The following is a 25,940-nucleotide window of genomic DNA, read 5'->3' on the forward strand; positions in this document are numbered from 1 at the left end:
AGATTAGTGGATGTCCAACTTATCTTTTCAAAAGTGGTTCATCAAGAGATATCCAAACAGTCCTCTTGGCTGCAGAGACCAATGAAGCTGTCCCTGCAGGAACACACATCAGAAGCAGGGACAGAATGACCTACACGTGTTTGTGGCACATAGGCACCCATGGCTCTGAGAGTGTGGCAAAGGTCGGACTCATCATTAATGAACTCTGAAACTAGTTTTTCATGAAAGAAACATAAATTTTGTGATATTACAAAGGAAGAAGCTTAACTTGTTAGGGATAGGGGAACAGTGCGTGTTATTGAGTTCACCCTGTTTTACTGCCCACCAAGGAGAGAAAGCTGGCTGTACCAACTGTTTCAGTTTAGGAGAGAAAGAAAAGACCTTCTCCTCTCTTCCCCTTTGCCCGTTTCTTCATGCCTCATTCCCCTGCAAGAGCAATAAAGCCATAAATCACTGATTGCTTTTGTTGAAAGCTCCATCCTCCTGCCTCTGGCTCCTAAGTGCTAGGATTGTTAAGGGTGCACTACCTTAAGCCTTGAGGCCACTTGGCAGATGGCTCAATCAGCAAAGTGCCCTCTGTGAGAGCGTGAAGACCTGAGTTCAGACCCCCAGGGCCCATGTACACGTCTGGGTATGGTGGTGGAGTCTTGTAACTCCAGATATGGAAGGGCTGGCATAGATACAAGTAGTTCACTGGGCCAGCCAGTCCAGCAGAATCAATGAGAACCTGGCACTCAAGGTTCAGTGGAAATCCTGTTTCAAAAGATATGGTGGTGGGACTGAGGCTGGGGTTGGAGACACGACTCAGCGTTGAGAGCACTCCCTGCTTTTCCAGGGGAACCGGGTTCAATTTCCAGCATCTATATTATGATTCAAAATCACCTACGACTCCAATTCTGAGTGATTTTGATGCCCTCTTCTGTCCTCTGAAGGCACCAGACACACAGTTGGTACATATACATAAAGGAAAAATACTCGTATGTGTAAAGTAACTACAAAAGCAAAGGGAAGAGGTAAAGGAGGACACCATCATCAATGTCTGTCTTCCACATGCACACATGTACCCACACACATGTGCACACATCCAGATGAACATATACATGGCACACACAATACACAAACACACACACTAATACACAAAGAAGCCTACTGATTTTAAAACAAGGTGTGGAGAAGGGTATGGCGGCCATGAGTGTGAACAGTGAGTGTAATTAATTACTCTGAGCTAGACGCTTGAAAGTGGTTAAGGTGCTAAACATTATCTGATGCATACTCTATTTCAAAACAATCAAAATATGTATTAATTAAAAATTATAAGGCTTTTGTAAATATTTTATGTAAAATTTTATTAGGAAAACAACAACGATTTCCAGAAAAGGAGCTTTTAAAGATTAGAAGCTTTATTGCTAAAAGATGTGTGTGTGTGTGTGTGTGTGTGTGTGTGTGTGTATGTGTAAGTGACATGTGTGATTTGTATGTGGTATATGTATATGTGTTTATGTATATGCACATTTCAAGAAAACACCCATGTTCTAATAATTCAATCCCCTCTATTATTGTTTCCAGTCTTAGAAATCTTTTCAAGAATTCTAAAACTTGGAATGCAAAACACCAAGCACTTTTCGCAGCAGAGAAGGAAACCTGAATAATTATGCTGAAGAGAACCTGTTACAACTCACGTTGGTGACACCAGACGACAATATCTGCAGCCCTGAGCATCTAGTAAGAGTCCTCTGCAGCGCATGCGCAGAGGCTGCTGCAACCTGGAGGAAGGGAGTCCGTACTACACTAACCTTAGTGAAAGTCCTCTCCAATCCAGACGCTGTAAAATTAAAGCTGAGCATGGGTATGGCCAAACATCTTCCTCTAATCCTATTTGCTAATGTTTTCCAAAGATTAATAAGATAAAATCCCTCAGCATGTGCTTTGATTTGTCTGGTAATTTCCACCGGCTCCTCAGGGCAGGGGTGGTGCGCAGGGCTCCTGAGGCTCTACTCTTTGGAGTATATACAGCAACAGCAGCTGCTTATGGCCTGGGCCTGGCAGTGATGGGGCCAACTCTCTTCTCGCCAACCAGCAATGACACTGGGCTTAAGGGAAGCTGATGACAATGGAACAGTGTGCTCCTTGTCCTCTGTGTCAGCAGCAGTACAGTCACTGCAGACCAGCAATGGGGTTTAAGTATGAAACAGCATGATGTGCAGTAGGTGTAACTCAATCAAATGGCCATTGTCACGGCTGCTTCATCTAAACCCTGTGCACCCAGTCATCTCTGTCTCTTGTCTCCGTAACACACACACACACACACACACACACACACACACACACACACGTGCGCACACACACATACGCATGCATACACAAATACACACACATGCATGCATTCACACTCGCGAGCACACATGTGCACACACATGTGTACACACACACAGACACACGCATGCACACATGCACAATCATTTTAGAACCTATGGGCTTTCAAGATAAACCTTGTAAGTACAGATACCAGCCATGCATCGCCAAATTGTAATGGGAGAGAACTCTTTGTGCCAACCAAGGCCCTTTTAAAGTAAGTGTGGAAATGGATGGCTCCTAAGCAAACTGTCATTCCTAGAAGGGAAGTCGGTCTGAGATTTAAAAATAGAATGACGACCTTAATGAGTGGCTGCTAGCTAAGCTTCTGGAACATTCACATAAACTATTGCAGTCGTGATTTCCTTTGGTTTGGAAACAATGGGCCTCTGTCCACAGTGAAGACTCGAGTGGGAGTTGCCCTGGGAAAAGGTATACTGAGAGGCAGTGACAGCCTGTGCCATCGTGGTGTTTGAACCAGAGGGAATCTAGGTCTTCCTTCCCCAACCCTATTTGTGATTTACAAATTATTGTAGCAACAGGAACTATTTCTCCTAATGCGAGCCTACATAGAGTCCATGAATTAATACAAGAGCATGTCTGCTCTAACAAGAGAGGAGGACTCGGGCTTCATACAGTATAGGGTATGTGTTTTAAGAGCCATGGTTTGATCTTTATGGGAGCTTGATTGAGAGTGGCACCTATAGACTTGCACGTTTCAGTGCTTGGTCCCCAGTTGGTGGAACTATTTGGGAAGCATTAGGAAGTGTGGCCTTGTTGGAGTAGGTGTGGCCTTGTTGGAGTAGGTGTGGCCTTGTTGGAGTAGGTGTGGCCTTGTTGGAGTAGGTGTGGCCTTGTTGGAAGAAGCATGTCACTGGGGCTGGGCTTTTTTCCCATGCTTCCCCTCTTTGCCTCATGGTTGTGGACCAAGGTCTGAGCTCTTAGCTGTTCTTCGCTCCACCTAACTCTAATCTTCTGAAACTGTAAGCCAAATTAAACCCTTTCACTTATAAGTTGCCTTGGTCACGGTGTTGTTATCACAGCAATAGAAAATTAACTCAGCACTCTACCATATGAAAATATTTTTAATTATTTTTGAAGTTTCGGGCATGCATACAACACATCAGACTGCTTTCACGGGCCTCCTCCCAAATCTCTCTCTCCTGATCACATCTATTCATTCTGTTTGTGACCCACTGAGAACAACCAGGGCCATCTGCCATCTGTGTGACTACGGGTTTGGAACTATTTATTGGAGCCCGGTGGGCTCAACAATGGGTACACGATGAAAGACAGCGCTTCCTCCTCTCTCAGAATCTATCAATAGTTAATAATAGTTCAGAGGCTAAGAGGAGGGTCTAGTGAGTCCTTGCTCAACTGATTGTTATAGGGTTGGTCTTGGGTGGGCCAGTGTAGGTAACTACAGTTAACAAGGACAATGGTTGTAACGAGTCTAGAGAATGACAATCCACAGCCTTTCAACCTTTAAAAAAAAATTCCGGCTCTTATATATCCCCTACTCTCCCATTATTTTACCAGAAGATAACGTAGGATCATTCAGATGTGCACAGGGTACAAAGGTTCAGGCCAATGATAGAGCCTGGCCCTGCGTGCTCTCTTAACTTCAAGGCCAGAAGCTTTGAGGCCTGAGGATGGCTGGTAGTAATCTAATGATAACTGTGTCAGCATAAGCTGACAGAAACTCCAGTCGCATAGGTAATGAGTGTCAGTTGAATCTGAGAGAAGAGAGAATGGGAAAGGAAATCTGAGCTTGAAGACCAGAGAAATGGGGCCAGATATTCTCTTTTTAAATGTGAAGAGGCCATCCTCACGCTCAGGTATCTTGCTGAGTTCTACAGGACTTGGGAATAGTTGTTACAAGTTTCAGAGTGAGATGCATGAATTATCAGCACTACAAGGACATAGGAGCTACTGGAAATACAGAATCATGACTCGCGATGTAGATAGTTGGTAGAGTGCTTGCATGGCAGACACGAAGCCCTGGGTTCAATCTCCAGCGAAATATAACTTGGGCACAGTAGCGCAAGCCTATAATCCCAGCACTTGGGAGGTGGGGGCAGGAGGATAGGGAGTTCCGAACCTTCCATGGTGGTGCTGAGGGAGGTGTTTCAGTTGGTAGAGTGCTTGATTTATAAGCGTAACATAGGTTGGGAATAGGAGCGAAGATACCAGAAGACAGGCAGGTTCTGGGGACTTAGTCTGTTTAGACAAATGGGTAAGTTCCAAGTTTAGTGACAGACTCTCCCTCAAAAAAAAAAAAAAAAAGATGGAGGAGGACGCACATTATGAGCCCCGTCTCTGGCCCACTCACTGCATTGGCATTTTTAACAGTGGGCCCCCCCACATCCATCCTTTATAAACTCCCCATTGTCAGTCTCCCCGATGCTCACCCTTGAGGCTCCACAAGAGCCAACGGGAGGGCTCTACTTTAACTGACCTGAGAAATTGGAGATATTCCCAGGCGATGTGCAGTAGAGAGGTTTACGACTACTCATGGCTCCTGCCAGGGGCACAGGGAAAACGCACCTGTAAACACCTGCCCGCACACCTGGTGCAGATGTGGTGGGCGGGCACTGAGGACCCGAGTCTTGGGGATATAATCCTCACTTATGGCATGCATGGGGGCTGGACAGAGAACTGAGGTGATGAGAGCCCGGACCAGAATTTAGCACCTTCTGAAGCTGCCCACGGAGGCCTTTCTAGCTAGCGGCCATAGGACCGGCCCATAGTGTCTGTTTTTAGCTCTGAAATATGCATATACTCAAGGATCTAAAGCTGAAAAACACTAGGGGCTTCACTGCCAGAGGGCTTCTTGTGCATTTGTCTAACACATAAACTATTTTTTTTATTGTAACAAAACAAAGGGGGGAGGTGTCTAATTGTCCCTTAGGGAGAAGCATTTACTCTCCTGTTAGTCTTGCTAACCACCCAGGAGTCAAGGAAGTCAAAATCTCTGGGCAGAGGCCTGTCAAAACATTGTTCTTGCGAAGACTGAAGCCTTAAAACATGTTGGATGCATTTACCAAGTATATTCTTAAAATAAAATTGATTCAGGCACATTTTATCTACAGTAAAATGCTTCTATTTAAACGTAGGGTTTGATGAGTTTTGACAGATGTTTGCTCCCTGTAAACATGCCACAATTAAAACATTTCCATCATACTTCAACGTTCTGTTATGTCTTTGCAGTCAACCCCCACGGGGTCCAGCTGTGGCCCCGGCCAACCACCGATCTGAGACCTGACACTCCGCATTAGACTGTTCTGGAATTTGATGCAAATAGACTCAAACGCCATGTACTTTGGGTGTCTGGTTTCCTCTGCTCAGCGCGTTTAAAGATCCACAGAAAAGCGAGAGCTAGCAGTGTATTTTCACAGCATCCGCTGCCTTGTGTGCATCACAGGTGAGTATGCAAGCCTGCAGGATCCTACTTGAGAAGGAAGAGCTGCCTTCTGGGGTGCAGAGCAGGCTACTGCAGATGGCATGGGGAGTGAGACAGTGGTAGCTTCTTTCTTTCCACAGTGACACAATGAGAGTTCTCACTGAGCCAGAGGATTGCTTAAGCAATGAGCTCAATGGGGGCAGAAACGAAATGTAAGGGTCAAAGGCGCATGTCCTGGCTTACAAATTTTAATATTTGTGACAGTTTAAAAATACATCCCCATAGTTCTCTCTTTAAATGACGGAGCAAAAGTGTGAGCTAGATTTAATAACTCACGGAGGTGCCTTTGTCTTGGTTGCTCCATAAAGGGAAGAACAGTTGTCCCCAGGGAGGTGACAATTAAACCAAGACCTGTAGAATGAATAGGACTCGGGTAGGATGTGACCTGTGTGTATAACAACCCACAGGTGAAGGCATGTGGCCCATTCAAAGGACTGTAGAGAGGATATCTTACGTCTGTGTGGATGTGGCATCTGTCAATAATAAATCTGATGGCCTATGGCATAGGCATGAAATAAGAGGTGGGGCATCTGGGAGGCAGAGGGAATTCTGGGATAGAGCCATGCAGGGGAATATCCTCCCGGGATGATGTGATGAGACAGATGCATGGTACTGAGCACGGGTGATCAACCACGTGACAAAATGTAGTCAGAGAAGAACCTAGCTATGTGGCCAAGGTATTTATAAATATATTTTAAGTCTGAGTCTTTTTTCTGGGAGCATGGGGCTGGGAGGAAGAACCAGACCTAACTTCTACAAAGGACTCAGAAATTCTTTTTGGAGTGATTACACATCTCTTCCTTCGTCCAAATACAACTGCATGCATTTATTGTTTTTTCTTTATTTTTCCAGCTAACAGTCATAGTGTAATAGAAATCAATTCATACTAATGTGGCAGAGCTAGGATAGGAAAGTATCGTGTTCTAGTCCTATGCAGTGGTTGACGTATATTTGACCTTTATGTTTACTATTACTCCATGGGAAGAGGTCCTCAGATCACGTAAGTGGGCCCACGGTAGTCCCTAGGTTAGAGGAGAACTGTAGACTTATCTTTGGGGTTTTATCACAGTGGGGGCAGGGACAGCTGAAGATCCAGAGTTGTATTTCCCTAAGTAAAGCCTTTATTCATTCAAGTCCCAAGTTAATATTCACTCGACACTTTTCGAGCCAAACAATCTAGTCTTATCTGGCTGGGAAATTCGAACTAGTCCAGATCACACGGAACAGCCAGCATTTGGCAGGCTTGTGGATGGGCACGGAGCCACACTGCCGGTTCCATTTTCATATAAATGTTGAGGATGATGAGTTAATCCCTGCTGTGACTGACGTCTGTGGAGACTTCCAACACCGAAGACCGCAGCAAAAATAAGAAAGCAATAACTATTTGATATCCCAGAACTCCTAATACTTTGAGCGCTTCCCTGACATAGAAGATCTGATGGAAAACCCAGGGAGAAATGCTGAGCACATGCTTTTGAGTTTTATCCACAAACTCGGAGAGAAGTGGCTCAGCAAAAACAAACAGACTGTATCTGGAGCTTAAGAAACTAAATGGAGATGGCTCAGTGAGGCAGCAAAGGGACAGTTTGGGACACATCTGACAGCCATTGTATAGGGAGAGATTAGTCTTGAGGACTGGAGCTCGGGGTCACTGATGCCTGACTGACCGTTTCATTGCCGTGACATTCATGGCTAGACACATATGACCTCTGAGCCCTTGAGATAAAGGTAGGTGTTTCGATAAAGAATTTATTTTGAATCTTTCCCTTTGATTTCAGCTAACGTCACCAATGGCTGGCAACTGCTATGTTCTTGATAGCATCCGTGGTGGTTTGAATATGCTTAGCCCCGTGAATTGGCACTATTGGGAGGAATGGCCTTGTTGGAGTAGGTGTGGCCTTGTTGGAGGAAGTGTGTCACTATGCGGGTGGGCTTTGAGACCCTCCTGGTAGCTGTGTGGGAGCCAGGTTTCTCCTGTTTGCCTTCGGAACAAGGTGTAGAACTCTCAGCTCCTCCAGCATGCTTGCCTGGCCAGTGGCATGCCTCCTGCCCTGATGATAATGGACTGAACCTCAGAATCGGTAAGCCAGCCTCTATTAAATGTTGTCCACTATAAGAGTTGCCTTGGAGGCTGGAGAGATGGCTCAGTGGGTAAGAGCACTGGCTGTTCTTCCAGAGGACCCAGGTTCAATTCCCAGCACCCACATGGTGGCTCACAGCTGTCTGTAACTCCAGTTCTGGGGGATCTGGAACCTATACACAGTCATGCATGCAGGCAAAACACCAGTGCTCTTAAAAATAAAGAAACCTTATTTAAAAAAAAAAAAGTTGCCTTGGTCATGGTGTCTCTTTACAGCAATGGAAACCCTAACTAAGAAAGCATCTAAAGCCACAAATTAAAGAACATTGCTCTTTAAAACCATGAGCTTCTAGCCTGTCCTGGTTAGGTTTATCTGTCAACTTGACACAATCACAAGTCACCTGAAGAGTCTCAGTTGAGACATCGCTCAGATCAGATTGGCCTGTTGCCCATGATTATTGATTAATAATTAATATGGGAGGACCCAGCACACTGTGGGCAGCACCTCCCCTAGGCATGTGGGTCTGGGCTGTCTAGCTAAATTTGAGTCAGGGGGAGTGAACGAGTAAGTTGCCAGTTCCATTCCTGCATGGTGTTTTTCAGTTCTTGCTTCAAGGTTCCTGCTTTGAGTTCTTATCCCAATTTCCCTCAGTCATAGATGGTTATTAGGAAGTGTAAATGTAATATCCCCCTTTCTTCCTAAGTTGCTTTGGGCCACAGTGTTTGTTATTACAGGAACAGAAAGGCAACCAGAGCAAACTGGATACATAATCCTAGTACTCAAGAGGCGGAGGCAGAAGGATCATGAGTTCCAGGGCAGTCTGAACTACAAAGAGAAGACTCTAACTGAAAAATCTCAGGAGGCCAGCTCTTGTGATTTTTTCTTAAAGAATGAATATATATCGTGTTTATTATTCTTCTATGTTGGGCTTGGTGTCCGACTTGCAGCTGTTTGTCTGTTTAAAAGGCCCATTAACCAACATTCAGTAGCTGTTAGATCACATAAGACAGCAGAGTTAGCATTCCCCAAGGGGTCTTCCAGGAGCCTTGGACCCACACGGTGCTCTGTGCTGAGCACCATGCATGCTAGTGCATTAAAAGAGCCCGACCCGCCCCGTAAACAGTTCGCTACAGCTCACTATGGAACCTCCTTTTTCCATAATAACACTTGACATCCCTTACTTAGATCTAGAGCTTCTGGGAAATGCACTTTGAGAGGTATTATAATAAGTCACAATGGAACCCAGAGGAACCCTTCGTTATCTTTTTAATGTGAGTAACCATGAAGAGAGGCCAACTACGACTTAGGTACTTCCTAGAAGAGAGGAACCCTTGGTTTCGATACATATTATAGCTGATAAATGTTTATTGGATGGCGTAGAAGGTACTCTTTCTTAGCTCAAATCTAAAGTAGTTGATAAACCATGGCTACCCAGAGAACACTGGTAGTAGGGCACGGGATTCCAGGCACCGGCAGGCTGCTGTCATGGATTGGGTAGATTTACAGAACTAGAAGACCATTAGTGGTTGAGAAGCAGATGGGATCACAAGTTAAAATTAAAATAATCACAGGACTGTATTAATGTTTAAAAAAAAAAGAGAGAGAGAGAGACTTTGGGTTAAATACAGAGAATTTGCTGTGATTAGAATATCATCAGTCCATACAAAGAATGGGCCAATCAGAGATAGGAGTACTGTGAGGCGGGCTGAGCATGGCCCCTGCAGGAAGAAGGAAAATGGTAAAATGTGGATCTGACTGACACCAGGGTAGAGACGACATCCTTAGTCACTTCTGATTCTTTGCTTTATTAATACCTTAGAAAAGAGGGATAAAAATTAATGGCAACAAAGAATAATTTCAGCAAAGTTTCTGTAGTTATTGCACACACAAGCTTACATTTGCTAAGTGACATCTGTAGGAGTTATTCCATGATTTAGATGAATCGCTTCCAACAAATCCCTTTTGTTCTCTTTAAAACCTGAAGTTGGAAAACAACAGAGGTCTTTTCAGACCAAGAGGAGGAATCTGAACCTTTTATTTTCATTTAATTTTAATTAATGTGAGTGGCCAGCTAGGAGAGAGGCCAAGTCTTGGTCCTTGGCAGAGAGGCTGTGAGAAGCTTTAGTCTTTGGTGGTAAGGCCTTTTATGACATAAGACTTGATTTTTTTTTCCGATTACACAAATTATTTGTGATTGAAAGCCTGAAATATTCAAGGGGTTAAGCATAAAAAATGTAGCATTTTCTGTAATTCCATTAAGAGACAAATTACTGGGGTTGGGGATTTAGCTCAGTGGTAGAGCGCTTGCCTAGGAAGCGCAAGGCCCTGGGTTCGGTCCCCAGCTCCAAAAAAAAAGAACCAAAAAAAAAAAAAAAAGAGAGACAAATTACTGTCGCTGAGCTGCTATCTGCCTATGCCAATAGTTTAAGCACATGACAGGTCGAGGCAGGAAGACCCTGAGTTCCAGGGCAGCCTAGGTTACATAGTAAGACCCTGTGTCAAAACCAAAACCAAAAACCTCCCTCAAAACCAAGCCCAAGTCTTTCAAAACAAATAACAATGAGAGAATCACCGCTGACACTTCTTGTTGTATTTCCTTTTTCCTTGATGGACATAGGATTATTAGTGATTCTGGAGCGCGGCTTTAAATCTTGTTTCTATTACTGAATACCATATGCTGACGATTCTTCAGTTTGCATCATTTTAACTCTAACAAAATGAAGTAGGGCATAAAATAAATCAGATCACATCTCACCCTTGACTCCATTAAAAACAAAACAATGTGACATCCCCTGCCTCCCAAGAGCAACTAAGAGCCTACCATCCTATACACCAAAACCCAAAGCTCCCAGGACACCTCAATAGGGAAGGATAAACAAGTTGAGTAAAGATGCGTGGCTGACTTCGCATAATGCAATTAGTTGACCATAATTCTTTGCTATTTTTCAAAGACACACAGAGTCTGCCAAAGGTCTTCAAATGATCTCTGGATCACCCCTTGGCATTGGGTAGCTGTGAACAGGCACCAACTGATGTCATTCTTCTCTCTCTCTCTCTCTCTCTCTCTCTCTCTCTCTCTCTCTTTCTCTCTCTCTCTCTCTCTCATACACATATACACGAGTATCATCTGAATTAGCAAAGTACGTCTTGTGAATGCAGACTCAGCTTTTCTCTGGGCCAAGGACATCTCTCTGCTGCTATGATAAGCCTCCAGGTGGGATGACCTCTCTAAACAAAGATGGAAAGTCATCTTGGACAAAAGATGACAAACCTGGTAATATACAGGGCAAAAGATCAGAATCTCAGTCCATTCAAGCACTCTAGAGATCAAGATAGGGAAACTGAGACCCAGAGGCATTACAAGCCTCATGCAGGGTCAAATAAGTAATGCGGTAACGTGAGACTGGAAATGTCACTACATAGGCCAGACTGCAGGCTGCAGCTCTTTCTTCTCCAGTGGCTGTGTTCAAGGTCGAGCCACTTGGCTGGGAGTCATGGAACCCGCCTGACAAGCGGCCGTCTGGAGGCTTCTATCCAGATGATGCTCAGAAAGAAAAGATCCTTTCAAAAGCCCCACAATGGCTCTTCAATGCCAGCTATTCAGGGAGTAACTTGGCTCACGAGAAAAGCTCTGCCTCTTTTCACGAGGCTGACCTGATCCTGTGTGGCAGGCCAGCCTTGTCTACTGGACTCCCCAAGGCTTTTCCAAGAGAAGGGCAGGCCTGGGCTGGCCACCTCCTAGGGGAATACAAGGTCGGTCCACGCTTGAGCCCAGAGGATTTATGATTAGGCTTTCTACAACCTTGGTCACATTGTCTCTCAAAGCTCCTATGTTAATGTGGTAGTTTTGGTGCTGAAAACTATGAGCAGTCCTTGGGCAGCTGGGCACCTACCTAACGGATGGACTGACACAGTAAGGAGAGACGGTGAAGAGCTTGGTGGCAAGACCAGTGAGATGGCTCAGCAGGTAAGGGTGCCTGCCACAAAGCTGACATCCTGAGTTTTGATCTCAGAACCTCAGATGGTAAAAAGAGGAAACTAACGTGTACCAAGCTGTCCCACAAACTCCATGTAGGCATTCTCCTGTCCCATCCTGTCAGACCCACAGAGTCAGAATTTGTGCTTTAGCAAGATTTTTCAGCTGAATCCTCTACACAATGCAGTCGGAGAGAGGGACAGATTGGAATTAAATACTGATTTCAACAGTGTAATCCATGTAGCCAGGACCAGGCTCATATAGGGTGTTTCAAAATACCACCCCCAAGAGATTATGATACAGGAGGTGTGTGGACAACCCTCCTGTCTTAACTGAGGATCTCCTGACCTGGGCTAACCTCTGCTTTTAGCACCCCCAGGATGCTCTTTATAGATAGTGAGAGTCTAGGAAGGCCTTGGGCTAGGTCATTCAGGGGTCAGCAGCACAGTAGGGTGGACTAGTTCCCTCCAGTCCTTCACCAGTCTCTGACAGTAGCCCCATCAGCCCTTCACTCACAGCTTGGACAGTGCTAACAGCCCTCTCTGCAGTTTGCTTTTGGTTTTAGTGAAAGGCTATCAAAACACAGCACTTGCTATTTGTGCTTGCTAATGATAATTCTGAGTAGATCGATTCTGTCAGCTGACTCCCAGGCAGCCGGGGCGGACAGCAATCTCCTTATTTAATAAGGGCCTGGTCCATTTTCCAATTGCCAGCAATCACTTGGGCTTCCTTTCCTCCCAGTGTGAACTTGCTTGAATTTGGTCATCTTCAGCAGCTGTGCATGAAAGATGGCTTATCTTGTCATCCTACCAGCCTCTCTCCCCTTGCTAAATGGCACATTTCTCTGGGTCCCCAGGCTGCTGGCTGGGTGGTAGATGCTGAGTGGCCAGTCTCACCTAGGGCTACAAAGGCAAGCTCTAGAGACGGACAGTCCTGATGGCCTTCACTGCGTTGGCCAGGGTGATTTCTTCCCAGTCAGTGTATGAATGCCAAATTGATTTCCTACTCAGAAGCCTGACAGGATGGATGACTCCCCTGGTTCACTGGAGACGGAGGCTTTTGTTTAGAACACGAGCTAAGACGGAGAGGCCTGGCTGCCTGCACTAGGACACCGAGGCAGTATGACAGCATTCAACATTTCCTTGCTGAATCAATTTGTGATCTGAAGCAGAGAATGGCTAGGTGTTGTAACCCCATCTTAAGCCATCAGGTCTCAAGTTTAAACACATCCCTTCACTGTTCTGCATCTTAATGTGCTTTTAGTCTCCATTATAAACCAGTCAGATTGAAGTCTCAGCCCTAGTATATGAATGGCTAAGTTGCAGTTCGGAAATAAGGGTAGCATCAAGGAGGATTGGCCCTATGGAATCCTTTTGAACACGGAGATATCATACTTAAACTATTCTTCCGAAATTAAAAAAAAATTCAAGTGTTTATCATGTACCAAGCACACAGACAATTCAGGCAACCTCCTTATTTACTATGCACCCTCACAGAACTGACAACACCAAGGGGTGGATAGACAGATGCAAATTCAATTAACTATGTTTTGCTGTGAGGCAACCTAAGGAATCACTAGGATGGATATAGGGGCCCAAGAGCCAGGGAAGGGAAAGGTAGGGTCGTTTACTGAGTGCTAACTACTGTAAATTAATTTTCTGACTTAATGGCTAACATTTCATAAGTACTTAATGTGTGCCTGATCTATTTAATTTTTTTTTTTTTACAGTTCCATTACCTTTACTCTGTGAGTAAGGAAACCGATAGCTTGGAGAAACGGAGTGTCTTGTTCAAGATTGCAACACTCGAAGTGAACCTTTGGGGTTTGAGCCCTGGGGTTGAGTCTAAGGTTGTCTGTGTATGGTCCTGAGTCTCCTACCCTTGTGAGGTCCTGGATCTTCCAGAAAATCCACGTACCAGGCGCTCTGTTGGCAACTCCAGTGCAACCAGGTGAGCCCTCACACAGAAGACTGTGGCTGTCCACGGTGGACGCATGGAGGGGAGACCAGGTAAGGCTCCGAGTTCCACACTGTGGAATTCCCAACAGGACTGGCCCGCTGAAGGTTGAGGGACTTCCGGGAATGCTGCTGTTCTGAGGGAAACTGATGAACAAGTGCTGCCCTTTGACCTCTAGCTGCATCACACCCTAAAGAACGTATGACCAGAATTTGAAGGCAAATCCATCCTCTAGAGATGAATTACTCATTATTTCATATTTTCCAGACTATAAGTTTCCACCAAACTTATCTCCCTTACAGAAAACATAACATCTGAACAATCTGCTTTGAACACATAAAGTAGTTGGACTATCTAAAATATTATTTTGGATCAGGGAGATGGCTCAGTGGGTAAAGGGCTCTGCTAACCAAGTCGCATACCCTATCCTGGGGCCCTGTGGTAAAAGGAGAGAACTGACTCCCACAGTTGTCCTCTGCTCTCCTCACGTATACGCACACGTAGGCAGACGCACATGCATGAACAGATGCGAACCTAAACAAACATGGCCCCTGCCAAAACAACAGAAAGACATAAGAAAATACTTGACAAATGCAAATGTATTGATTTGATGCGCCAGCTCTGATTGTAATACGTACTTTGCAACCTTAGACACAGAGTCAGTTACTCTAGCAATGTCAACGAACGTAGCGCCATCGGTGTCAGTTCACCAGTGCGACACTCTCGGCACTCCTGGGCATGCTAAGTATCAGAGCCTGGCACCATATAATTAATGTGGGTTTTAAAAATTACTTTATTCTACGTGTATCCCCCCCCCCCCCATATGAATCCGTGCACCATATGCATGCCTAGTGTCCACAAAAGACAGAAGAGGTGGCCGAATTTCCTGGAACTGGAGTCACGGACAGCTGTGAGCTGCCACGAAGGTGCTGACAACCAAAGTGTGGTCCTCGGGAAGAGAAGTCAGTGCTCTTTCTCGGAGCCTTGGCTGGCCTGGAACTGTCCGTGTAGATAAGTTAACATGCTCAGAACTGTAGCAAAGTTAGACGTGCCCGGAACTGTAGCAGTCCTTCTGAGCACATTGCCAGAGTGTTTCCATTACAGTCACGTCATGCTTGACCATTATATAATCATTAAACCTAGAAACGGTCACTTCATCTAATCCTGTGATTAACAGGTTTGAGTTTGTGTAAACAAGCACACGCATAACTTCACATAATTATTTTACAACGACTCACTACTACCACCGATTACAATTAATTTTCCTGTCACTAAAATGAATGAAATGTAAATGTGGGAAGAAAAAAACTCAATTTTAAAAATGAGTTGAAGAAATACAAGCTTTGAGGGAAAAACCCAATACTTTTCTAGTCACTCTCACGGTTAGCAATTCCGAGTTAGGATAAAAATCAAGGCTTTTCTTCCAGGCCCCCAAAGAGACGCACTGTAGAATACCAGCTTGTTCAGGGCCTGGTTGTGAGGCCGGGACTGTAAGGCAGCTCCTGGCACTACCAGGTGCTCCAGCTCCTCGGGCCTCTCCTCAACGCAGCTGAGAGGTTTTGATAGCAAAGAAAGGCTTTCTCTCCTTGCTGATTCGCCCCACAATAGCCTCTATGCTTGTGTGCATAAAGAAGAACTTGACGCTCAGGCCTAGCCATCTGGCCTATTATGCGTTAACTCAGAAAAACCAAAGTGTGAGTGGCCGGCAGAGCTCATCCTTCTGGTGGCCCTCGGGGACCTCGTTCCTGTCTACCTGGGCGTGGCTCCTGATGGGAACTGGACTCCATGGCTTTAGCAGCTGGTCTTTCCCATCTCTTTCCAGGGTCCTTGACATTTTCTGAGATTAGCTTTGTCAACTGTTTCCAGTGTTTAAACGCTCTGGAGTTGTTTGGACAACCTTTAACTCTCGCAGTGGTCATTCACACTCAGCTGTCTCTATACAGAACTAAAAGACTAGCAGGCCCACCATCGGCGCCTTCCCAGTTTCTTTCTGTAGGAGTCCTACGGCGTGGCTCAGCGATAACTTGGCAGCTTTCTACATACCCAGTGTGGAAGAAAATGAAGAAGACCATCTATTCTTTAACCAATGATGTGAGAGCTATTTCAGCTGTACGCAAAGTAAACTCTTTGGTGTGCATTCCATGGCGTAATTGTAGACCATGAACTAAACTCCTAAAGGTAACAGCAGTTCACCAACATCTTTTTAATAGATATAGATACAGCATGTATATAACTAATATATATATATATAACATATTATAATATAATATATATTGTTTCTTTAACACCTGGGAACTTGCAAACGCTGGAAGGGAAACGCCACCCCTCCTACCCCTTGCCAACAGCTAGTTAATACCTGAGGTGGCAAATTGTTTACCTATGAGTTGTTCACATGCAGCCAATATGACCCAGCCAATCCAGAGCCCTCAGCCAATCACCTCCCACATTAAGCTATTCGACCACAGATCACAAGGCAAGCTAACAGCTAAAGTAGCCTCAAGTGTGAATTCCTTCAAGTGAGTCTACCCTGTGCCTGTTTCTCAGCTCCTTCTAGTTCCTTCCTGATCTGTTGCTTCTCCACACGGCTGGGTTTAGCTCTTGTCGTGGGGATATGTGCCTATACCAATGTCTTTTCAGTGGTAGTTTACGTGAGCCGTTGACATCAGGTACCCAGATAATAATGAAACACGATTTCAGACGTTCAGTCAAAGAAAGAAGGGTAGGGAACAGAGCAGACATCCTGGCTCTGTATTTTGGTTACTACCCAAAAAAAGACTCGGATAAAACTTACTTTGCCAACTATATTTAGCAAAACTGTACTTTAACTCTTTCAAGGGACAAAAAAGCATGGTTTTCAAATAGAGCACTATATTGTACTGGGTAGACAGGTACTCATTAGTGTCCTTGGAAATAGCCAGGAGCAAGCATCCGCATTAAAGTCAACTGCTTGTAAAGGTTCAGAGGGTCCTTGATTTCTCAAGCACATACTCAAGCCAACAGTGAAAGGGACTTATAAGGGAAATAAATGCAGGGGATGGAGGGACAGCACTGCGGTTAAGAGCACCTATTCTTCTTCTAGAGGACTCAGGCTTCATTCCCAGCACCAACATGGCAGCTCACAACCGTCCGTAACTCCAGTTCCAGGGCATTTGAGACCCTCTTTCGGCCTCAACAGGCATTGCAAGCACTAATACACATGCAGGCAAAATAATGCACACTTGTAAAATAAAATAAATAAATCTCTTTTAAAAAATAAGAAAAGCAGACTCCATTTACCTGTGTAATAATGCAAGAGCTTAATCTCAAATATCCCAGACTCTGATATACCCATGACGGCTTCACCCCAGGGAATTCACTAAAGAGCAAAGTCCCCATGACAAGAAACCCTTCCTTAGAGCTTACTTCTGTGTCGTAAGACGTTTAATTTAACTTTGAGTGCCTAGCGGCCAACATCCAGTGGATGATAAATGTTCATTTACTAAGGAAATCAATATTTCTGACCATCTGACCAATACCGATAGATCAAAGAAGTGCTTCTAAGAAGTTTAAAAAATGATTCGGAGTTGAGCATTAAAGCTAGCTTCTCTGGCCCAAACTATTATATAGGAATAATGTCACCACATTATGTGTTCCTGGAGCACACCTTAAGACACTCATCTGGTTGCAGTGGATGTTTTGAGATACCCTGGACCTTTGCTGACCTCTGAACCCTGCCCATTTCTGCAGCTCCCTCCTACCCCCAGCTAACGGCTGGAGGGGGGGACGTGCTGCGGCTCTCTCTGCATGGCAACACACTTCAGAGTCACTTACCAAGGGCTCCAGCTCCTTGCGGTCTATGAGGTTCATCTCTGTGACAAAGTAATAGAAGTGTTTGTAGCAGGTGTTGACGTGAGCCTCTGCACCCATCACAATGACGCGGTCAAAATGGTGGATGTAGACGTGGACGAACACCCGAAAAAGACGGCACAGGATCTTCTTGCAGATCTGGAGGAAGTTCTTTGGGAAGGGAACGCCTAGAGCAACAAAACCAAAAAGGCATGAGACTACTAAGAAGGAGCTTTTCCCCTTACCTCTAAAATAAGAAAAATGGTGGCAGGGGAATACTGTGGTGGGCAGGGGGTACTGGAACTCCTTACTGCATAGGACCCAAGGGATAAAGGACAGTAGCAGATTAAAAAGTGTTGTTCCACTTCCAGATCCAAGTGGGCAGCTGCTAGACTCCAGCCAGCAGTGGCCAGAGGGGGATGGAGACTCAGTGTTATCAGAACTTGGGATTTCTCAAGGTTATTTCAGAAATCTGGAGTTTTGTGTAAACCTTTAAAAATAGGTTAATGATTAATTTGACTTTTTGGAAAAATTCCTGCTGCTAAGACAAAACATCTCTCTACATTAGACTCATCCTACAAAGCTTCCTGTTTGCGAATTTTGACTGAGAGCTTTTCCCAGGTGCCGTCTCCAAGGTGGGCAAACTCAGACTCCAAGTTCACCACTCGTTTTGTTCCATCTCTTTGAGGCAGATAGGTAGGTGTTGAGGGGCTGTGTTTTCACGACAGGGAAAGGACAGGTGGCTGGAAGAGTCACTCAGATCTCCTCTCCTATGTCCGCAGTTTCCAGCTGGCTGGAAGCAGCAGGCTAGCAACCCCACGTCCCCTCTCCCTCCCCGAAGAGCTACTTAAAACTCTCACTGTTTACCCTGCTTTAATCGGAAGTCAGTTGTAATGGATTTCAAAGTTAAACAGACTTTGTTTGAATTCCTGTTCTGCCCCTTCCCCTGCTGTATGACCAGGGCCAGTTATTTAACCTTTGGTCTCTCAGCTGTAAAGTAGGGGTCAGAGCAAGGCTTTCCTTGCAGGGTGGGGGAGGGTATCACAATGTATAAGATCTTCCTATAGCGCCTAGAACATAGCCTTAGCTCATAAATGGGGCTGGCCCTATCTCTGCACAAGGTCAGCAGTATACAGCCACTGTTAAAAGGAAAATTTGCATGTCCAGGAAAGACACACAACACCAGCTTCCAGTTCACTGTAGAGTGGTGTCGTGGGAATGCCCCAGGTTCTCAGAATCCTGGGTTTTGCTGTTCTTAGCTCCACAGGGACCTGGGTCAGTTATCTGCTGTGAGCTGTTCTGGTATGGAGATCTCCTGGTATTCTTGCCTCTCCAGGGCAGAATAGGAGTGAGGGACGATGCCTGACAGTTGGTTGTGAAGGGATTTGTCTCTCCAGGACCCTGCACAGACAGCAGCTTTTCTCAAAGGTTAAAGTCATCGCACTCAACAGACCCGGGGAGAATGTGGGCACAGCATAGTGGGTGAACAATAGGGCAATGGACTCTGGGATCTAGGGAGGAAGTAAACTATTGGAAAGGCAGGGTTGGGGCAGCCATTTTGGTTTTAGAGTTTTTTCCCTGGTGAAAAGGGGCCGTTGACATACCGATAAATGTTGAAAGAGGGTGTGTAATCCTCCAAAAAAGTTTGAGGGTCCTACATATGTGACTGGACTCCCTCTAAGACAAGTGAGGTGAGCTTCAGAAGGCTGAAGACGCCATCTTTACAACTTGGCTGGGAAGTAGGTTTATTATTCCCATTTCATAGATGAGCAATACAGAGGCTCTGGATCATAGGCTATAGTTTTACATAGCAGTGGAGCTGGGATTTCAAGTAAATCAGCCAAAAATCTAAAATCCAAAGTATAGATATCTTTGCAATTTGGACCTGGTTAGAGACAGTATTCAATTACTCTTTAACAGGACAGGGACACAAATAAGCAAATGAAGGGTGATGGAGAGAAAGGCAGAAAAATAACACAAAATAACAATAACAATAAAAAAGTGTCCATAGCATTAGATGTGACCCCAGAAACAGGTCAGCTTACCAACGTAGAGAAAAGCACTTTCCCTGCCCAGGCCTGAAGATCATGGACTTGGGATGAAGTGTGAGAGTGGAGTCCTTACTGTGTTTAGAGCCAATGCCGCACACTTTAAGTGGACTAACAGACTGCATCTGTAAAGCAGCCCTTAAATTATCGTTTTTATTTCAAAGATGAGTGAACGAATGCAAGTAACTACCCAACACAGCCTAGTGGACAGACAGGAGGAGGATCTGGACCTCCCTAATCTGAGTCTAAGGCTAGGTGCATCCAGGATGCTGAAGCCCTGTGGTGCTGAGGTGAAGCAGTCTGCAGCCCTGCAGCAGCAGGTTCTGTCATTTTCTGAGGAGGACTCTTTCCGGGGTCTTCCCCCTTTCATTCCTCTGGATCTAGTCTGGAAGAAGAGCCTCATCAGCTGTCAGGGGATATGGTGAATTCTGGATGTGACATTCTTCTTGTCCATAGAACTCAGTCCCCACACCCCACACGCCAACTTCAGAAGAAACAGAGTCTGGTCCGAGACCATCCACAAGGATGCTAATCTAAGTCCAGCAGGAAGGACCCCAGTCTCGGAATCTGATGGTTTTGGCTGCAATGTCAGGTCAGACTTCCACCATTTCTTTTCTTTCATGTAATTTATTCTTCAAAAACAGAAGAGATAAACAGTCCAAGCTAAGAAGAGCTCTGTGCACGCCACAGTGGGAACTTTCAGCCCAGCCCTGCAAGCCAAGGAGAAGCTGGGAGCCCTAGGGACCCTGGAATTCTCAGGAGTCCTCAGCTAAGCTAAAGATGAGACTTTTCTCAGCGTGAGACTGAGAATACAAAATTCATAGAGATTTGGGGAAGCCAAATTCGATCACAAAGGTTTTAGAGCCGTTAGGTAGCTGGGGCATTATGTTAGCCCACTGCTCTTTTTCTTCTATCTTTTGGATGGTCAGGTTAGTGTACAGGTTTTAAATAAGCTTTCTCCGGCAGTGGAAATGAAATGAAAGAGATGGTCCCAGCTATCAAGGGCTCATATGACCATCCCATTGGTAGATTCTGAAAGTTTGCATCCTGTATCAATTCTATTAGACAGCTGGGGGGAGGGGTCTGATATCATTTAATCCCAGTGATACCCTGAGCAGTGGTATTTGTCATCATCGTCGTCACCACCACCACCACCACCACCACCACCACCACCACCACCACCACCACCACCACCATCATCGTCATCATCTTAGCTTTTAAAATCGTTTATCAGGATCTTAGCCCAGCAAAGCACATAGACACTTAGCTAAAAAGACACAGCTATTTGGTTCTGGAGCCTATAACCTCCTGTTACTGTTTGCTACATAGTAGCAGGGCACTGATAAACTCTGCACTTCTCTTAGGTCACTTTCAGAAAGATGTAGAAAAATGTCTGCTTGAGTGTGTATGTGTATGTGTGTGTGTATGTGTGTGTGTCTATCTCACATATATGTATGTAATATAATATTATGTAACACACATATATTTACATGTATTTTTGTAATATATATACATATGTAAATAATATATATTTTTCCATTCCAGCAGCAGGAAGAATGAAAGCTACCAGATTATCAAATGGATGCTGCCTAGCAACAACGTCTGCCTCCATACCAGGCGGCCGAGTGTGGCTGGGGTCGACAGAGAACAGTCCTTGTGGTCTGCAGAGTATCACTTCTTCCGTTAGGACCAGAGTCAACCTGCTCCTGTTGTGTCCTATACCCCTCTTGTGTATGTAAGATACATGATCCCTCTGTTTTAGGCTTTCCATAAAATACGGTTTAAAATCCCCAATCCTGGGAGATTCTTAGCAGAAAAGAGAAGGTTGTGAGGTCAATTATATTTGCTAAAAGTGCTGCTTTCATAGGGTTAAAACATGTCAAAGCACAGAGAGAAATCTTAGAATGTACATGGCGAGAAGTCTTCTAGGCTCTGAATCCCCCTTTCCCTATAGCACCCGCTGGTGCTACCTGTTGTTGGTTACCTGGTCCTTCAAGTATCATTTCCAGTATTAGCACCTAAGAGCAATGTTGCCATATACAAACGGCCTGGCTGCTCTCAATGTCACCTACCTCATCTAGAAATACAACGCTATCTTAATACTATCTTCAGTTTAAGACATGGTTGTGGGGATTGAATACATATGCATATGAAAATTGTCATTACTGTGTTCTGGACAGCAAGGACTGTTTCAGCATAGCCAGTGTAGCCGTACTTTGTACTTGAGACTGAATTCTTCTTGTGTATTTATTTGCAGGAAGGACATCCTGGTATCAACGTATCCATTCTGAACTTGGAGTTGAACTTGGAGGAACGAGAGTGACGGCTCCTCGACTAATCACAACATTACAGCTTACCGTGTAGATCTCCATAAGCTTTTATGAGCTCATAAGGATTTATGAGCTGTCTTCACACACATCAGAAGAGGGCCTCAGATCCCATTACAGGTGGTTGTGAGCCACCATGTGGTTCTTGGATTTGAACTCAGGACCTCTGGAAGAGCAGTCAGCGCTCTTAACCACTGAGCCATCTCTCCAGCCCCTTCCGTAAGTTTTTTTTTAATGTGTACGCCTTGCATTGAGATAAGTTCTATGAACAGAGGCAACACTTTGGTTCTACTTTTTAAAAATTACCTGGGGCAATTGGAGGAGGGAACATATCATCAATCGAAATTGGAGAAAGGACAGTAATCTTATTTCAGTAACAATGGGAACCCAGCACCTCCTGGCTGGGAAGGAGGGAAAGCTCCCAGGGGAAATGAGAGCTTCTGATAGTCTTGGTCTACGTCTCGACACGGGATGCCGCTCACTGCTTTTGGAAGAAAGCAGGATAACACTGTAAAGAACAACACTTATCCAGCCTGTAGGTAGAAAGGAGGACTCTGAAACCCCTCTTCTTTAATCGTTAACTCTGTTGTTCGATCTAGGTTTCCAGGTGGTGAAAGATAAGCTTCAGTCATTGCAGTTAATCAGAAAGCCGTGCAGGGCAGTGTTAACCAGCAGCCTTCACTGCGGCAGACTGCACGTCATAGGTGCTAGGAGTTAAACTTTGACTAGTGTTAGGATAGCGCAGACAAATGCATGACAATCAACCTGGACCGGTAAATAACAAGTGAAATAGAAAAGCAGGTCTCGGAGTGATTTACAGTTGACAACTGAGTCTGAACAGTGTATGCCTTTCCTCTAGCCTACGCAGGCTACCTCACATCCCGTGGCTCTCAGATTAAAGCTGGGAGATTTCGAGATTCCGAGAAGAGAACATATCCTGATGAATGACCTACAAAGAAGTGACGGGCAGAGAAAGGACTTGATGCCCTTGTGTCATGTGGTGAGGTTTCCTCCTTACGGATGGGCCGGTATTGAAGTGAACCCGAAGTAGGTTCATACAGACAGGCTAGGATGAGCTCAGAGTCCCGCATGCCTGGGCAGAGGTCAGAATCCAAGGCACTCACTCTTGAGGTTCCTGCCGGGATTTGTTCCAGGCCAGGAAGGAGGCAGGCCAGAGAACTGGGGTAAGGGTGAGGTGAGTCTGCAGGCTGGGTGCTGACGAGACAGCTCCTCAGCCCTGGCTGCTCCAGAGGTCTTGGTACTCTGTCAAGAGCCGGCATCTGACGGATGCCTTGCTGAGTTTATGAATTGTCTAACCACAGCGTTCTGATCTTCAGGCCACATTTGGCGAGAGAGCTAAACCTAGCACGGAAGAGAGCTTCTGGGGTGGGGGTGGGGGTGGGGGGCATGCAGATTTGCCTTTCATCTCTGACTTAGTAAATCTCCTCTCTCCCAAAGAAAATTAAATAAAAATTCCAGTAATTTCTGAGCTCTAACCTGTTTCCCCCCCCTTTCCTTTATTCTCCCTTCCACTAGGCCCTCAAATGTGGCTTGTGTGCTCCTCTTATCCTGTTTATTGAGAGAGAGAGAGAGAGAGAGAGAGAGAGAGAGAGAGAGAGAGAGAGAGAGCAGGCGCACTCCAGGGAAAACAGAAGGCTAACAAAGGGCTGGACAGGACCCAAAGAGGCAGTTTCTGAGCTATGAGCTTTCATTCTTTCCCCTCTAGAGAAAAAACCCAGACTCTGGCCTGTAATCAGTGCTGGGCTGAAGCCTGGGCTCTGGAGGTAAGGCTATTAGGAGTTCTGCTTGGGCCTGTGTCCTGCATAAGGACAGGGCTGTGTCAGTCCCCTCACAGATGACTCCTTACTGGCCAGCCTAGAGCCTGGGCAGGGTGGGTACGAAACAGCTGTTGAGAGAGTGCACACTAGAGCTCCCCTGTCATCAGCTGACACTGGCACCAAAGCTTAGAAAGGAAGAGGGCCAACTTGGGGCTGATGGAGCTTCCAGGGCCCATGATGAAAGGGAACCGAATCCGAGTCTGCAAATGCAAGAGGTTGTCTCTCTCCACCCTGTTGGGAAGCTTTATGGAGTTCTCATGGCTCCCTGTATTCCATCCAGCTGGCGGGATGTCAGAAACAAAACTCGTTAGAAAATGAAGGTGGAAAAGGGTAGCATGGCTCTGACCTCTCCAAACCTACGTGCCTGAGCTAAGGGCACTGGTTAAACATCCGGCTTTGGCACTGATCACACCGGAGTCAGATGTGAGCTTTGGAACCTCCAGGCCACCAACCCTGGGGGCAGGTTTGCTATTATAACTTCTAGGAGGCTCCGCGAGGAACGGTGACAGTGAAATGCACAGTTGAAGCACGCAGTGAACAGGGTCAGACAGTCCTATTGTTATAATGACAGTTCTTCTTTGTCACAGCTGAGATGGTGTCGGAGGAGACAAATGAAACAGGACAGGTGCGGCTGCCATTTCCCCAAAGGACAAAGACTTCTCAGAAAAGCTGACTGATATGGGAGTGAGAGCCGTCCAAAGGACTTGCTATGAATGATACAGGAAACCTCAGATTCTTCAGAGACCCTGATCACGTGTCAGTCACAACAACTGGATATGTCCACCTTTCTCCTTTATGGTGTCATACAGACTTGAGGGCGTTTGTGATGTCCCTTTTGCCTTTGGAGTCAGAAATGGGAGTGTGCACGTGAAAAATCCCTTTACAAGTCATAAAAATCACTCATTCTCAATCGCTCATGAATAAAAACAATATCCCACACACGTGAGAAAAGAAAACAGACGTCTGGCAGCAGGACCGAGAGCATACTGTTTCCAGAATTCTTGCAAGACAAAATGGAGTTGGATCACTGCAGTTGAGGGGGAAAAAAAATGAAAACAGATGTTTCTTAAGAATATACATCTCCTCCTCTTTGTTTACTCTCTTGCTCTCCCTACCCAGCCATGCTGCCCCAGCCCCTGAAAACTGTGTTCTAATCTGCAGAAGCCCCACGCTCTCCGAGACGGTGAGGCTGTTCAGCTGCAGAGAGCAGATTTCTTCCAGCAGATGTTTTATATTATCTAGATGTGCGCCTCGAGAAAGTGTCTGTTCGCGGTGCCAAAGAAAACAATTGTGTGTAGCAGGACTTTGTTCCTCTGCCTAAAAAGAAAAACGTCCCCAAACAAGCTGACAGCTGCAAATGGTTAGAAATAAACTGGCTACCCCTCCGCTCTTCGCCTCCCTTCCTCTGCCCTTCCCCAGCCCCTTTGTGTCACCCTCTAGTCTCTCGAGGTGGTTGGAGCAGAAGAAAGAGAAAAGGTTAACATGTGATTTTGTGTTCTGAACAGATTATTAATTCGTTCAGACATGCCATTTTCCGGGCACAGAAAGCACTGTTTCGGCCACACAAAGGAGCAACTGTAAATACAATATGCCCGAGTGTCATCCTTCTGCTTCTCCAACACCATTGTTCAGCTATAGCAGGCTGCCCCTCACCCATATCTCCAGGATGGCCTCCTCTGTTCCTGGCTGTCATAGCATGGACACGCAGGGGGACGCAGACTGAAGAAGACCCAAGAACACTAGATTACGTATAGATGGGCAATAAAAACAATTAGGAGAAAAGGAAGGGAGAAGGGAGGGATGGAGGGGGAAAGAGGGGTGGAGGGAGGGAGGGAGTGAGGAAGACAGGTAGTTTGGGCCAGGGGTCATGGCCTAGGAGTGTAATCCCAGTATTAAAAAAGGACAGAGACTCCCTTTTCTTGGATGTGATATTTTGAGTATCCTCATAGATAAAAATACCGTTTATTCACCAGTAGAGTCTTCCTTCCATTTTTTCTTTTTTTCGGAGCTGGGGACGGAACCCAGGGCCTTGCGCTTGCTAGGCAAGCGCTCTACCACTGAGCTAAATCCCCAA

At 45.5% G+C, this 25,940-nt stretch overlaps 1 protein-coding gene across 2 annotated transcripts in view; it reads right to left on the minus strand.

The window, feature by feature from the left end:
• Nucleotides 1-25,940, minus strand: part of Mob3b (MOB kinase activator 3B) — a 196,130-nt gene that overhangs the window by 20,463 nt on the left and 149,727 nt on the right. For both annotated transcript variants that reach the window (XM_087550195.1, NM_001108970.2), the window contains 1 exon segment: nucleotides 17,639-17,841. In XM_087550195.1, the coding sequence (XP_087406321.1) occupies nucleotides 17,639-17,841 (203 nt within the window).

The sequence above is a fragment of the Rattus norvegicus genome, chromosome 5 (genome assembly GCF_021556685.1).
Source record: "Rattus norvegicus strain SHRSP/BbbUtx chromosome 5, alternate assembly SHRSP_T2T, whole genome shotgun sequence".
Lineage (NCBI taxonomy): Eukaryota > Metazoa > Chordata > Mammalia > Rodentia > Muridae > Rattus > Rattus norvegicus.